Below are 17,004 nucleotides of genomic sequence, written 5' to 3' on the forward strand. Positions count from 1 at the left end.
AATCTAGATGAATTTAAAAAGTTGGCCTTTTCTATAAAAATATGTACTTAACTGTGGTTTTATTAAAGAGGACTGTTACAATATGGGACAGCAGCTCAACTGGAATTTAAAAAAAAAGGGTGACATTTGAGCTTATCTTGTCTAGGAGGAGAATATGGGATTGAAATTTGAGAGCTCAACAATGGGATGAAAAATATGAGGAAGTAGCACTTTATTAACACTTCCTAGATTAATAATTGTTCTTTTGATTTCTCTGTTCTAGCATCTTGCGTGGAACAGCTCACAGAGGAGGGGATGTTATTAATTGCTTGGTAAACCTGAGGAAAGAGAAGGCAAACATCCTTCTTCATGCCTAGCCTTGTGAAGGGATCCCAGCAGCAGGCCAAGTGCCCAAAAGAAGGAAGTTTGTGTTGCAAGGCAAGTTCGAGAGTGAAAGCATGCAACGGGAGCAAATGGAAAAGTTTGGAAGAGAAATGGACATAAAGGAAGACCCTTGGACATGATGCAAAAGCTGCTAAACGTGTTGGAGAACTGTTTCACTCTGCTTGTGTGCAACATCCTAAAGCAATCCAGGCCTTTGGCCTTTCATTCTTCCAACTGTGAGCCATAGGCAGTCCCTCCAGGTTTTCCACCCCAAGGTGTGGGAGCACATATGGTCCCATTTCACATTTCTGAACCCCTTATGAAATTGTGTCCAGCCTCGACATTAGGTTTTGTGTCCCATTTTAGTTTTTTCCATTTGCACTATCCTGTTGTGCCAGAACAACCATTTTAGTTTCAATCTGCAGTTAAATGGAAAGAAAAGTCTAGGTTTCCCTGCTAAGAGCCATTTGTAATAAAATTGAAGTAAGGAAACTGTATATCAGACATTGTATTTGTTTCGTTCATTGCACTGTCATGAAGTTTCTTATCCATCTTGGCTCGTAGGATACGAGCACAGAATTTCTGTGTACCCAGTTCCCTCAGTCTCAGTACATGAAAAAGAGAAATAAGCAAGTTGGCAACATCTTGGCTCTTTGAAAAACAGCATTTCCCAATATGCTTCGTCTTCTAAGTTGGAGGAAGAAAAGGGGAATGTCTGGTGGACTGTTCTTGGAAGCTTGCCAGTCCTTGCCTTTGAGCAGGCTCCAGCTTGTGATTAAACACCTCTGCTTTCCTTTCTGCCTTCCAAATGTTCACTGATCATTCTGCTTCAGCTGAAGATACTTGAATGTCTAGAAAAGCTTCTGAAAAGCCAAGGAAGTGAAGATACAGTCTTAAAATATTACATTTTATGCTACAATGCCATTTAGATCCTGTGGTGTGTAAGTGAGCAAAAGCTTTATGTTTTAATTCATAAAACAGTGAACTTTTCCCCTAAAAGTTCTGGCACCAGGCCTTTTCCAGGTTTCTCCATGAAAATGTTCCCAGTGTTCCTACAATATACAGGTTGAGTTGATATACATTCTTGATTTGCAGAAAAGGTTTGGTATCAGAATCAGAAAACTCTCAGTCCACACAACAGGTGAGGGAAACCTCTTGCTCTTCAAAACTTTATTTGCAAAACCCTGTTAGTGACCTGGTTTGGAGGACTAACAGTGACAATGTGGTTCTCTTGATAACCCCTGGTATATGAAGCTATGGGGAATTTTAGACTCATCAGGTTGTTTTTCACCTACAAGCCACCATGGATGAAAGCAAGTTGTCATGGTATAAAAAGCTGCACTAATTTGTGTGGGGTAATGACTTAGGGATCTGTCCCATGATGCTTCTAGACTGACTTCAGAGATGCTGCAAGAAAGATATTTAGCTTGTCGTTATAAACTGGTACTGCTGTCCTTTTCTCCAAATTGGCATTTGATTTGGGATTATTGCATATTTCCAGGGATGGGGAAAGAAATAAAAAGTTAGGTTTTCTGGCAATGTCTATGGATTACCACAGTAATTAAATCAGAACCTGTTTGGCCTCCACAATTTAAATTTACCTGCTTGCTGCTATAGCTGAAATACCAGTGTGTCCCAGATCCTTAGCATTCCTAAGAAACTGCTTGGAACTGGAAGTGCACTGTGGTCTTCATTAAGAGCAGTAACAGCAACCAAATCCAGTTTTGTTTTAACACTGGAGTAAACAAAAACAATCAAAAACAAGCCTTGATACCCATTGTAGCTTGCAGTAGGTTTGGTTTGGATATGAGTGTGCAGCCTTACAGTAAAATTGTGTGTGCAGCACTGAGCCTGGTGGCTAAACTGAGATGGACTTGTTCAGGGTGTGAGCAGGAGAAAGAATGTCTCAGTCCAAGAGAGGTACTGTCATTTTAAAAAGGAATGGGTGCACACCTTATAATTGAAGCTAGGTGAATATGAATTTTCAGTTCAAGCATTTGCTCAAGTACAGCAAAATAAAAATACAGTCAACAAAAACTTAAAGCCCAAATACACCTGTCATAAGAAAAATCTTTCCTGTGTAGACCAGCTCTTAAACACTTATGAAACATCACATTGGTGAGTAAAGGACATTAAGGAAAATCTATATTAAATTTTTATCTTGCATTTGTAAAGTGAACTTATTTATATAATTGCAATTTCTAAAATCCAATAGACATACTGTATATGCTTTTATAAAATTGTTTGTTTATATGTAGCATAACATGTGCAGACACTTTTTTGAGTTACCTTACTCTTTCTTGTGGACCCAGTTTTTTAGAATAGTAAATTTGGGCACTTGCTATGCTTGGTAGAGGGTATAAGTTATTCTTGTTTCCTGATAAAACATCATTTTGTTTTGCCTGATGAAAAGGGAGGGAACAATGTGCTAATCCCAGACATATGGTCCCAGGTAAAAGCATGTTCTGTCATGCTTGTCCACTGCTTGGAAAGGTTATAGCATATTAGATTGTGATTTGACAACATCAGCTTGTTGCCTCAGCAGCTGAGAATCATTTGTTAAAACAATGCCTACATCTTGGAGGCAGGGAGAAAGGGATTTATCTGCCTACTTGTAGAAAGCCTCCTTTAACAAGTTAGCTGTAAACTGTTCACAAAGGCCACAGGAGCAACAGAAACTCAGATCCTGATATTCAAACTGCATGTTCCTTTAAACCTCAGCCTGTTATTTTCTGGGGGTGGGTTTTTTGTTTAATTTTTTTTTTGTATGTTTGGGTTTTTTGGGGCTTTTGGGCCTTTTTTTTTTCTCACAGTGTGTTTTGTCTGCTCTCTGGTTCCATAGCCTAAGAACTAGTATTGGAACTGGCCTAAAATGATCACCTTTTCCAAATGATATCTGGCCCTTTTAGCCCCAGTGTCACTTCTACTCCTCTGGAGTAATTTCAGTGTAGGAATACTGTAGGAACAGCCTTTGGTAGCTCAGAGGATCACTGTGTTCTTTGTGGTGACGTGATTTTGATAGAACAAGATCCTGATGCCGACCAAGATCCAGCTTTTGCCACAAACAGGCAGAAGCTGGTGGTAATATTTTTCTGAGCTTGTGATCTCGGTAGGCTGTCTTAGCTAGCAAACTCTTTGTCTCTTTTACTTCACTAGTTATCTTTTTCAAGAAAATAACGCCATTTAGAAGAAATAACCTACATTTTTCAAAGTGTCTCAAGGACAACCATTAATAAAATAATGATGGAACATGTGGCTAACTGCTTATGAGGTTCCCATCTCTGGATTCTTTGTTGTCTAAAGCCCAGAGATCCTCCAAGTAATAGCTTAGAGACTGGGGAAAAAAAAAAAAAAAAGAAAATTCCTTATCAGTCTATTTTCTAAAGATCTGGACTTCCCCCAGTAAGAATGTAATGAGTAGAAAAAGCAGTTCAAGTTGTTTTCAAACATGGTATGACGTAGCATGCTGTCTGTGTTAGCCAACATGATGGACTTGATGACCTGTGACCAGAAATACAGGAGTAGCAGATGACCATTTATGACTCAAAGGAGGATGTAATTGAAACAATATTGCCTCAATCTGCCCTTGGCTTACTCATGATCACAGAATATCTGATTGCTTCTGGTTTTGTCTTGTGGCAGAGCTCAAATGGTTTGTCACAGTCAGTCCTGGTGCAATGTTCTGATGGATATTGTGATATATTTCCCTTAATTTCCTTATTACCTGAGAACTCTCAGGAAGTTTAAGCAGGAGTTAGCTGTCCCAGCAATGACAGTACTGGCCTGGTTTAGACACTTTTTAGACTTTTCTACTGATACTATTTTTGTGCAGCATTTGACATGCTTGCCTTAAGGTGAAAATGGAGTGCCTTTAAATGTCAGTCAAGTCCTTGCATTAGGGTCTGTGCAGCGTCCCATCTCCTGATGTGTGTTCTACTCACATGATTTACTTACAAACACATTCAGGAGTTCAAAACTTCCTCATCTGCAGTATTTTACCTGAAGGTACTTGCGTACCAACAAATGAAAACCTCAGCTTATGTGTATGTACAACAACTGCATTTAAAAAAATACTTTTGAAATTATGAACAACTACTGAAATGCTGGGTTTTTCAAGGACCTCTCTCAGAGATTTGACTATTGGTAGTTTATTGCTTCCCGCTATCTTCCCAATATCTATAATCTGTCATGTGACAGTAGGTAACTGCTTTTTTTCCTTGAAGTTAAGCAGGGTTAAACCCCTTGCCTCTTCTCTCCTGCCTGACTTCCCAAACATATTCAGGTATTTCATTGGAAGACTTACTAGACTGTTACCTGAATTAATTCACAAGTACTTTGTTTTGCCATTTTCAATTGTGAGATTGTTGGCCAGGAAGGAAAAGATGACAGGTACTTAGGATACAGATAGCCCTGATTTCTGGGATCAATGCCAAACTGGATAAACTTTTCAATGAAAGGTAGGATAGTAGGCTATAAAACAGACCTGCTTCTGAAAAAAAGCCAAGATGTCCTGTTGAAAATGTTAGTTTCCGCAAAGGTTTTTGAAGAGGCCAAGGAGCATTACTTACAGGAGGTGGCATCAGGACCTATTGCTGCTGTCAATTTTGTTTCTGAAGCTTCTCCCTGTGGACATTGTCTTTGTGGGCTTTATAATTAATCCATGAGTCATTGAATGGCTGGAGGACTCCACTCCTCTTTTAGAACTTAGAAAAAGCAACCAACTCTTAAAAACCTTGTTGTCAGATACCATGTACATTTTACCATAAAGTTTACTTTGACAAAGGTGGCAAATGTTTTCATTAGCCTTTTGCCTCACATCCATTAGATTGAATCATTAGACTTAACAGTGACAGACCTTGACTAGGGTAAGAGATAATTGCCAGTTTATTGCACTTTAACAAAATTAATGGATAACCGAAGAAGTGACTTTGTGCCTTTTTGCAAACAAAAACCCCAAGTATTTAGTTGTTTTGTCTTTTGAATATTCAATTCATTATACCATAATTATAGGCTATATCTACATTTATGACTGGCAGCGTTTGCATTTCTTCAGGAAGCTTGTTTGTGTATTCTGAAGACTTGCCTTTTCAGTCAAACCTATTGCATTGTAGCACTGTAAATAACATTTGAAATATTGTGCTATTCAAAGTTGTTTCTTAAAGATTGAGGTTAAAGGGTAATACTTTTTTTTAGAATCAATGATATATTGGCCATGTATCAATAATAATTATTAATCAGTTAGGTTGAATGACCAGATGTAATTTGCACTCTTTCTTTGTTGAAAAATAATCCCATCCATAGATTTTGTTTTATGACATTTTCTGACTGTAACATTAATATGAGATGTTAAGCATTTTTTGTTCTCAATTGGTTACCATTAAAATGAGTGTATTGCATTGACTCAGAGGTGAGGAAACTGCAGACTATCTTGCTATTTGCAATGCATGTTGGGCAGCATGAGTTTTTCAGACCAGGATTGATTATTACTGGTTTGGCATTGTATGGTAGAGTTTTGTTTTAACTCAGAACATTTCACAGCCATGCCATCAGGTAGTTGATGCAACAGTTGTTGCAATTGGTCCTTGGGGAGTAGAGACCATTCATTATGAATTGTTTTTATTCGGGGCTTTAGATCAGTTTTTTTGTTATGCATAATTATAGTTGAAAAGGACTTACCACACCCACTATGCAGTGTTTGAAGCCATTTGTAGACCTAAATCCTCTTTTTCCTTGACTTTGTTTCTCAGACCACCAATTCTCCCTAGTCCTTCTCCTTCAAAATCCATTCCAATCCCACAGCCCCTCCGACCAGCAGATGAAGACCATCGGAATCAATTTGGGCAACGCGACCGATCCTCCTCAGCTCCCAACGTCCACATCAACACCATCGAGCCAGTCAATATTGATGTGAGTACTGCTCACCCTTGGATCAGGAATGTGGATGGGATGTGTTCCTGGTGAATATCAGTGTGTTGCATTTGTACACTATGGTTCTAAGATAATCCTCAGTGATATACCAGAATACTCAAAGATCATTCATTTTTCATTCTTTTAATAGATTATTTTTTGCTTTTGAGAGCTGTAAGAACACAATCCATTCTCTGAAAGCAGAACTGCCTTTTGACAGTTCTGTCGTTTTCATTTTCAAAGAAACATTTTGCCCTAAACAACTGCCTCTTCTTTCTGCCATTAGTCCCAAGACTTATGCTGTTGCCAGTAACCACTCTTGCAAACCATTGTGTTAAACGCATTGTCATGCAAGATTAGAGACTTTTTAGTATTTTTATTCCATGTAATAATTTTGGCATTGAAGGAAACTAAATAATTAAGCTGAGTTGACCTATTCTGATAGTTCCTTAAGAGTTTAAGAGCCCAGTTTATGTTGTTCTGAGCATTCCTTTGGAGTGTTCAGAAACTGCTACATTAAGATTTGTTCCACAATTTTGCAATCTCTGGATGGTGAAATGTAACTAATAATAATAGTTGATATTAGCATAAGGACACCTAAGACCTTTCAAGACATTGCCTTTTGCTAACTTTGCTAACATACACAGTTGATATTTTATCCTTAAACCTGCTCTCTAGAAAATAGTCATTTGTTGGGTGAGCAGACTTGAAATCTGCCTGGACACTGAGGCACAAAATCAGTTTTGCATGTGAGCTGAGGGAAAGGTGAAATGTTAATTTTAAGAGTGTGGCTATGTAGGTATTTGCATGTGGAGTATGGCAGTGGTGCAGCTGAGGCATAGCCAGTGCTTTTGACAAAGCACAGGTGCATAAGGGAACAAATATAATTGTGGAACAAGAAGGGAATAAATATAGTGTAATAAAAAAAAAGTGCTTTATTATAAAAATGGACATACAGAAGGAAACTGCTAGAATTTTCTCCTTCTGTTTATAGAGTCTTTATTGTAGTTTGCTTTTAGTCTGGACATGTTGCAAAAGATAGTTTCAGCTCACAGAGGATTGCAAGTGAAGAAAGCCTTGTGCAGTTAGTCATTTCTGAGAAGAACAGTGTGCCTAGCTATGCAAATCAGATGTGTTGTTACAAGAAAAAACAAAGCAGGATTCATTTGACTGAATTCATTTGACTCAGTACAGCAAATTGATGTCCCAGGTTCTGATATGATAATTCAAACCATTTCTGCTACTGACCAGCTGTGTTTTTAAATCAATATTTTCTTGTCAGCATCCCTTTTGGGTGTTGTACATTTCTCTTTACTGCAGAGCGATGCTGTTTTAAAGCAACTTAATTTTGAGAAGTGTAGTAGTTCTTTGAGTCATTGCTATTAGTAAGTCAGGAGAGGAAACCACTTTTATTTCATGGGCAACATATGACACTATGAATTCACAAACTTATCAGTTTAAATTGATTCCAGAATGTAAATGTTAACACCTGAATTAAACACAGCTTTTACATTTTTTTATAGGACTTGATTAGAGACCAGAGTTTACGAGGAGAGGGAGGTAAGTAGCCTTTAAACTAACTGCTGTGTTACTTTTAATTACACAACTGTTTTGTCTTTCCAATTACCCTACTTCCTTCTACAAAACACAGCCACAATGCAAAATATGACTAGAACAAAAAAGTGAATTTACATTTGCTTGTCCATGAACTTAGTATTTGTTTCACAAAGATTTGAGTCATTTGCTGGTCATTCTGGGAGTGGGGGAGACAGAAGGAGAAAAAGTTTTGAAGTAGTATCTAGTTTTTTTAGTTTTAAAATTACTTTTTTACTCTTTCTCTCACCCACACACACACACCAACTTATTCACTCACATGGCTGCACACAGATACACTACAACTTCCCAAAGATTTTTATGCCTGTTGTTACCTTTTCACACACGGAAACAACAGGGATTTTCCATGAAAACCATTGTGGTAGATGAGCCTTCCATAGGAACTGCTGCATCCTAAAGCAGCTTGAAATACTCCAGTTCTTCTCCCCCTCTACCCCTGCTGAAGTTGCTGCTTTGCTGTACTGCATGCCTGTGCTACTCTTGGAAGCAGATTATTAGGATCTTACACTAAAGTCAGGTCTTTTTATGTTTCCTTCAGGAACTCACTGCCCTAATTCAAAGTTAAGTCGCAACTGGTGTCAGGGGGTTTATTTTTCTTTATCTGTTGTGCACGGGCCTCTTAAGTCATTTCTCCCAGTGGTTGTCAAGGTCCTGAAGGGAGCGTCTAATGTGCTGTATCTATTCCTATTAATATAAGAATAAAGCAGAAATATTGAAAATACAGAAATACTGAGTAGGGCAGGCATATGACCATTTTTCCAACTCCAAATCAGTAACACGGTTGTCTCCTACTGGTTTTAACTTGCTTCAGCCATAAGTATGGGTCTGAATTACCATAGTGCACCCTTTCCTGATCTCAAAGGTTTTGTACTCTGGGCTTTAGCTCACTTTGTTTCTCCCATGCAAATCTGGTATTTGGTAGGATGTGTTGTGTTTGATGGAGCTGTCTTTAATAATGCCAGCAATAGGCACTTTAAAGAAAGAAATTTCCTTTAACCCTGCAAGCTACTAATTGCAAATTGCCAGTTTAAGCTATTTTTGTATGTGTTGATAGGTGTGGCTCTCCAGAGTTTTGCCCATTTTGTCCAACATTTAAATGTTGTGCGATCATGTTGGTTTTAACTTTTGATCATAAACCGTCTGCTTGGCATCTGAAAACAATTGGCTATTTCCAGTCCTGTAACAGTGTTCTTAGGAATTGACTTTTTTTCCTTCAAAGTACAGAAGAAATCTATGATTAGGAGTCAAAGCATCCTAGTTATTTCCCATGACTTCTTTCATTTCTTCTATGTGTCTGTCTTTCTGTCTCTGCCTGCCCGTCTCTTTCTCTCTAACAGCCCCTTTGAACCAGCTGATGCGCTGTCTTCGGAAATACCAATCCCGGACTCCCAGTCCCCTCCTTCATTCTGTCCCCAGTGAAATAGTGTTTGATTTTGAGCCTGGCCCAGTGTTCAGAGGTAGTTGGGCTCTTCTTTCTTGTTTTCACCCAAACAAAATAAGTAAAACCACAGATGCTGTTTGTGCCTCACCCTCACACCGTGTGTATGTAAGTGTGTGAGTTTATCAAAACACCTCTGTTTTTTGCTTGGCCTGGCTGGAATGCTTTGAATGTGCTTTTCACACATACTCACTTTCACCTTTACACGCTTGAAAATTATTATAAATGAAGTCTGACTTAAATCTTCAAAAGCAAGGAATTTCATAGTTGAGGTTTTTCTGTGGACCTTAACATAATCTTTCTAAACAAAGGGCATTGGATTGCATTGCAGTGATTTTAAATCTAAAATGATGTCCTTAACTTAGAATTTCCTTGACTGTTCAGTTTAAGTCAGTTGAGTGCTATAACAGTCTTCTATATTTAATATTCTCTGTTTTGAAAAGTGATGCAGGAAATCAAATGTGAATTACAAACATTTCCATTGATATCTTGTTAGGTCTCAAGCTTTTCAAGTAATGTGTCATGTCAGCATTCAACAAATACTTTATTTTAACAGTGTGCTAGTGACACCGCATCAGGACTCTAGGTGGTTTTAGTAGTTTTTATTTAGTATTATTTTTTTATTTATTTAGTAAATTTGACTGAAACAGTATTTCTGTCCCATACTATGTAAAATAAGATTAGATTAGATTTTCGTATCATTGGCTGAGGGGTAATTCAGGCCTTGAGCTGTCAATGGATCTGTTGTATTGCACAAAATCCCAAAAAAACTTTATGGGATTTCATATGCTGGAGAAACCAACTATTGAGTAATAGCATGAAATGTTCATATTTGTCCCTCCACATAATATGTGTAGAAATGGTTAGTTCAGTGCATGTAGTGTGGTTTTCAAATGCTACCATCTTGGCTGTTTCAAAGACTCTTGTTTCAGAATATATCAAAAGCAGTTCACCTTTTGAACTTATGAAGATCTTCCAGAAGTCTTTGTAAGAAGTCAGGTGTTCCCAACAAGCAAACTGGCTGCAGAATGAAATATGTTATGTACTGCTTCAGAGTCCAAGCTATTGACTTAAATCCAGCATTATCTGAACTATTCTACTCTAATAACTTGAAAACAGCCCATCTGGTATTATTATGAACAGATTAACTACAGTGTTCTGCCATGTGCTGGAAGCATTTTTGGTGAAGGGTGAACATTGTGCTAGTGTTCCCATATTGCAGGATTAAAATTTAAAAAGGAGATTTTAGCTACTTCAAAGAAAATGCATCCCAGATCTTTGCTATTGCAGAGGAAATCTGTAGCCCAGTAACCTTTTGAAAAATTGCTCATGTTCTGGGAACATCATACATTTGATTCCATGTGTGTTTGATTTCAGATGAATCATTTAATAAATAAATGACAGCCTAGTGGCCGTAACATGAACACACAAGTCCATCCTTTAAGTCACTGGCTTCCAGCTGCTTATGAATGTAGTTAGGATGCACAATATACATCAGTATTGTTGCTTTAGTATGTGGGACAGTTTACAGATGCTGTGCCCCATTTTGTATCTGTTGGTATATAATTTTGTGCATCCACTTACAAGTGCATAGATTTTAGCTTAGTGAGTCCAGTGATGGATACATATAGTCTGATAAATTAGCATGCACTGAGTGACTGAGCTTAAGCAGAAGTTTAAAAAGTCACAAAGTCCTAGTTGCCATTAGGAGACACTTTTTGTTTAAGAGGGGAGTTTCTAAGAGAATATGAGGAGTATTGTCTTCCACCACTTCCCAGAGCACTGATGTGAGAGAAGGCAGTGGAATGTTAGAGGTCTTGTTCAATGACATACATTGTTTAGCAAAGCAGCATGAATTCAATTAACAGTTGACCCTATTTTATGTCCTTTGCATTGGAAGGGTCAGCATAACCTTGTTAGGAATAATTGTGATGTATTTTAAAAAGCAGTGTCTAGGTGAAGTGCTCTATTTGAAAAGGGCCACTGGGGCTCTGAAACAGCTCTCTCAGTAACATTTTCCTGCATAGATTTGTTTAGATAACCTACAGGCCACAGACATACTGTTCTTTTTGTGTTTCCTAGAATATGCTTCAAATAGCCAACTAACTAAAGTACTTGTGCTTTTTTAATCCTTTCTAAAGTCTAATTTTTTTAAAATAATAGTTCTCTGCTAACAGATAGCTTTAAAACAGCCAAATGATTTTCAGGTGGCACTTGGAGACTCAACCAGAAAAAATTTTGATTATTTGCATTTAGTCTATTTCATTCCAAAGTGCAATAGTTCAGCTATTTGTTGGGTTCCTAAAAGCTTAGCTACAAGAAATATCAGAGGTAAATGCTGCTAACTAAAATGGTACTGTTCTCAAAGAAACTGATGGAATTTTAAAAATACATCTTAAAGTATTTTTTTCTTACTAAAAAAGACGTTGTCTTTTTGTTAATTCATGAAGAGAATAGAGATCATATCAAATATATATAAATTTACACAGGGATGTTATATCAAATATATAGAAATCTATACAGGGATATTTGGTATAGGTTTGTCTTTTCCTGAAAACTGAGACATGAGCACTAATGTAACATTAGGACAAGATTCCTGTATGAGTTTGTTCTCTCTTAACATTCACATTGATGTTTAGAGATACTGCATCTCAAACACAATTCTTGCACCTAATATCAATACATTCTTGTAAGGTGGATTCTTACAGATAAAACTATCCTATTTCTGAAATTCAGGCTCAGCTGCAGGCTTGTCTGCAACACCTCCTGCTTCTTTGCCCGGGTCACTAACCAATGTGAAAGCGTTACAGAAATCACCAGGGCCCCAACGGGAAAGGAAATCATCCTCATCCTCAGAAGACAGAAATCGAATGGTAAGGGAAAGATCAGCTCTTTTCTTCTGTAGAACCGTATTCCTCTCCCTTTTCTTTCATCCAAGTTCTATAAATTATTTTGAAGATGAATGTGGCACTGATCAAGGACTTGAAACCGATAAATAATAGAGTGGGATAACCCACTTTAAATCCATAAATAATTGTGGGACTGCTATATAAATAATTTAAATAATTGACTAAACTCACTTTTACTGGTGTGATTCATATTGTTACGCTTTTTTCCCTTCATGTAACTGCTTAACTTTTCCCACCATGATTCATTAACTTTGAAAGTAACAAATGTAACAAATTTTTAGTAACAATACATGAAAACATAAAAACATCCACTTCTTAAAAAATTCACAGTTTATTATTACGATTAAGAATTTAAAATCAAATACTACTTTCTTTTTGTTAAGCATTTCTTTATATTTTCTGGTTTTAACACTGCCAGAAAGCTGTTGCAAATTTTTCATGCCAGGTAATAATTTGGCATTCCTGTGTCCTAAGGTTTTGTGTAGGGCTAAGTTTAGAAGTCAAAAGACAACATCTGAAAAAGAACAGTTTTTTAGGACATTATTGATGGTGAGAATTTTTTAACAAAGGAGCTGTTTTCAGAGACATTAATGCACTTGTTTTCTTCCTTTTTATTGTTTTTGCACATATATAAAGAAAACACTTGGTCGACGGGATTCAAGTGATGATTGGGAGATACCAGATGGACAGATCACAGTTGGCCAGAGGATAGGATCTGGATCATTTGGAACAGTCTACAAAGGAAAGTGGCATGGTATGTGGTCAGGGTGGCAAACAGCTGTTGTTGAGGTCACAGCGCCTGCCAGGGCACACCCAGCTGCACAGCAGCTTCCCAGAAACACATCTGGGCTTCTGGTGGGCACCAGGCTGAGCCAGCACTGTGCCCATGCCACAGAGAGGGAAAGATGGGTGTGGAAACCCAGGGCACAGGGAATGTTTCTCTGTCTGCTCTGGGGTGCCCTGACCCCCAGGGGAGCACTGACTCACCCTCATTTATGGAGAAAGTTTCCTACACTTCAAGGTAGACTAGAATCCACAAAGGTGTGAAATAGATTATAGAGAGTAGTGTAGGTGTATCACTTGGTGAGAAATTTAGGTTTTGGGATTTTTAGTATGTTGTGGATGGAAGCAAGATGGAGGGCACAGGGTGTCATCCTGGGTTTCTTTTTCTTCTTCATGCTTCTTCTTTCTTCTTCTTCATGGGTTTGGGTGGCATTTTGTAATTGGGCAGAAAAGTCTGCATTGCAGCTCTGTGGGATAAGTTATTGGGTTAAAAGGGAAAATAATCTAGGTGTCAGTTCTTAATTGGATAGTTTAGTTCCTAAAAGACCTTGTAACAAGAGATTGTTGGCCATTTTGTGCCTTCTAATGAAAAGCTGCTAAACTCACATTAGTGACACTGTTTTACTGATAAGAAATAATCAACACCTGGGTCTGAACACGAAATACTGTCTCAAGTGCCTTCAGTGCAGACCCAGAGAAACTGACAGCCAGTACCCCAGCAACTGGGACCCCCAGAGATGGGCTCCTGGGCTGTACTAGGCATTGCCTGCAGGTTAGGGGAGCCAATCCTCCTCCTCAGCACTGGTGTTGCCACACCTGGAATGCTGGGCCCAGTTCTGGGCTCCTCTGAGCAAGAGAGATGTGGACATAATGGGGAGACCGCAGTGAAGGGCAGTGAATATGAGTTTTAATTTAATAAGTGGTGTGCTAAATAACTAGTGTAAGAACTTGATGTTGCTTGGAAACTCAACTCTTGTGTGTTCTTCTGAACTGAGAAATTATTAGGGTAAAGATGAAACATTACAAAGGCAGAAGTATTACTCTTGATGAATGAGGATTTCAGATGCGTATTTTTAATAGCTTTGACCTGCCTATGATTTCTCAGAGTAAAGTAAGAATAGTATTTCTACATTTTACTGAATATTGACCTTCTTTAAAATTGTAGTGATTTATTTCATGTAAGCTAAAAAAACAGTGTATCCCAAAATTTCTGATGCTCTGTACAGCATTCTCTCAAGAGAGGAATACGTATCAATGGCACTTACTAAAAATTTCTGTTTTAAAGGTGATGTGGCAGTGAAAATGTTGAATGTTACGGCACCCACACCTCAACAGTTACAGGCTTTCAAAAATGAAGTAGGAGTGCTCAGGTAAGAATATTTTTAATGGCATGAAATAGTGTGTGTAGATTTGTGCTTCATTAATCACTGAATTTTTAGATCTCCATTGGAACACATTGGTCTCACTCCTAAGTGATGATACTTCAGGCAGAAGAAATAATCATTTAAAAATATTTCTTTGTACCCATTATATGTACTTGTCTGCACATCTTTGTTGTGTGTCCAAACACTCAGAATTAGTTTTTGCCAATTTACTATCCCCAGGGCACAGTCAAGCCTAAGTGTGAGCTGTAGGCCCTTCTTTCCTCTCATTCACATTTTGCAATTGAAGGAGAACATGACTAATGGTTGATTTTTCAGCTACAGTTCTGCCCATATTATCTGTTGTTTAATAGTTCCTGATCAGTAACATTAATTTCTCTGAGTTTTTTAATGTAATTCTTATAAAGTCATTTCATTTTTTCCTTTTCTCATGTCTACTGCTTCTACTATCTCAGAGGAGATATTTGTTTTGGGTTCAGCTCTTAAAGATCCATCAGCATTACATGATAGAATATACATTTTGAAGAAACATTACATCAAAGTACAATCTGGAGCAGTGTCAAGCATAATTGTGTTTTAAGAAACAAAATACCAAGAAGGTTTTTGTGCCAGGAAACCTGATGGGTTGAGCTGGGCACCTATGCTTTGGAAACATCCCAAATAAACTACAAAGAGAAAGGGAATGGTGAGCCTGTTACCCTAGGAAAATATTAGTTCTAAAAACTCTTAAGCTCATAGTTGTGGAAGTAGAGGCTTTATGGGGTGTGCTACTTTGGGTATCTCTTCATTTTCTTGACAGAATTTTGACAGAACTGAATGAAATCAAATATCTTAGTCCAGCTTTCTGCTGGTAGTCCCTTTGATGGAACCCAGCCTGTTTGATACATAGTCACTTGTTCTGTCCTTTGACCAGACAAGGCAGATTTACCTATAGCTGTGCTTTCTCCATTAGGATTCATCATTACTTAGCTTTGTAGTAGGATTTGCAGGAAACTGCTTACTTTTTGTTTCTTCAGCAGTTACTCTCAGCATCACTTGACAAGTTCTTGAACCTGAACAGGGCACCCTCTCATAGCAGTGTCCTAGCCCACATTGCTGCAAGGACAAAGGCTCACACGCTGGTATCTCTTGTTAATTTTTTAATAAAAGAAAACATAAAAGAGCTCTGACATTTTTCAGTTACCCCAGAGTAGTTATTCCATGTTAGTATGATAAGAAAGGCTAACTTCAGGAATAATTCATTAAATTAATCTAACAAGAGGTTATCATAGTAAAAGTTGAGATTGATCCAGCACCTTCTGTTTGGAAATATATTTGTGGACTGTGATAGATCTGCCTGGGTTTTCCTGATTTCTTGGCCTGATTTCCTCTTGATACTTCTGTTTTTGTAAACAGGAAAACACGACATGTGAATATCCTGCTTTTCATGGGTTATTCAACAAAACCCCAGTTGGCTATTGTTACACAATGGTGTGAAGGGTCCAGTTTGTATCACCATCTACACATCATTGAGACCAAATTTGAAATGATCAAGCTAATTGATATTGCACGACAGACTGCACAAGGCATGGAGTAAGTATTGAATTACTTGTCTGCAAATAAGCACTGGGGCAATGTTTACTTATTCCCTTCACACTCTGGCTGACATTGGCAAATAAGGCCAGCTCTCTGCTCACTTTGCTGAGCCCAGGGTCCTGTCTCAATCATCAAAACATTTGGTGAAAGTATCAGAGCTCTCTGAATAACAGGTTTCAACATCTGAAGAGAACATCCCTATTTTGTTCTAAGGATTGTAAATAATCCTTATTCCCATAGAGGGCCATCAAGTTAGAATTTACCAAGCTAGCCAAATATTGTGTGTCAAAGTCAGAACACTGCTGTAAGACCAGAGAAATTGCACTTCAGCTGAAAAACCACTATGATGATTGCAGTTCATTGTGCCATTTTTCTGCTCAGTATTCCATTACATTTTCAGTCAAGAGGCACGGAGGTGTTTGCAGCAACCAGCCTTAGCCTTCTGTTAGCCTGTGCATCTCCCCAGGCTCCATCTGTAGGTAGGGGAGATGCAGAAGCTGTTTTGTGAACACGATTCAAAGCAGAGACACAAATTGGGGCTTTTCCAGCAGTTTTGTGCCAATCTCATTGACTAAACAAAGAGCCATGGGAGACTAATTCAGGCTGTATCTGCTGTGGGGCAAGTGCTTTCCTCTGTGTTCCCTGCCATCTGTTTATCCAGGCTGCAATCAGGGGATCTTTTTTCCACTCCTCTACTAAAAAGCAGTCAGTGTACCCAAGTAAACACTGAGACTGGAAAGCACATTTAGCTCCTGCAATTTAGGAACACCTTATCTAAAGCTGTGACTAACTCACAAAGTCTTGACAGTCCCCATTAAGGCTGGGAGGCAGAAATTTCAGCACAGAATTGCATGAAAAAAATTAGTGAAGTTCTTTTTACTGTGAATATTGAGTTAGAATTGAAAAGCAGAATTTTGAACATAATTGTTATTCAGCACTAGCATCAGATTTGAGCTGGAAGTCTAAGCTTTATTTTATTTCTTCATGTAAATGTTGCAGAAACTGTCATGGGTAACTGAAGTTTTACTGCCTG

General features: G+C 38.1%; 1 protein-coding gene across 2 annotated transcripts in view; it reads left to right on the forward strand.

Annotated features, from left to right (window-relative positions):
- Positions 1 to 17,004, forward strand: part of BRAF (B-Raf proto-oncogene, serine/threonine kinase) — an 83,729-nt gene that overhangs the window by 46,840 nt on the left and 19,885 nt on the right. Inside the window, exons 8-14 of one of the 2 annotated variants that reach the window (XM_064738044.1) lie at positions 6,111 to 6,270; positions 7,794 to 7,830; positions 9,222 to 9,341; positions 12,059 to 12,195; positions 12,868 to 12,985; positions 14,300 to 14,384; positions 15,792 to 15,968. In XM_064738044.1, coding sequence (XP_064594114.1) covers positions 6,111 to 6,270; positions 7,794 to 7,830; positions 9,222 to 9,341; positions 12,059 to 12,195; positions 12,868 to 12,985; positions 14,300 to 14,384; positions 15,792 to 15,968 — 834 coding nt within the window. The remainder of the gene's footprint in view (positions 1 to 6,110; positions 6,271 to 7,793; positions 7,831 to 9,221; positions 9,342 to 12,058; positions 12,196 to 12,867; positions 12,986 to 14,299; positions 14,385 to 15,791; positions 15,969 to 17,004) is intronic. The other variant, XM_064738050.1, reaches the window with a different exon arrangement.

The sequence above is a fragment of the Zonotrichia leucophrys genome, chromosome 1A, assembly GCF_028769735.1.
Source record: "Zonotrichia leucophrys gambelii isolate GWCS_2022_RI chromosome 1A, RI_Zleu_2.0, whole genome shotgun sequence".
NCBI classification, from domain to species: domain Eukaryota; kingdom Metazoa; phylum Chordata; class Aves; order Passeriformes; family Passerellidae; genus Zonotrichia; species Zonotrichia leucophrys.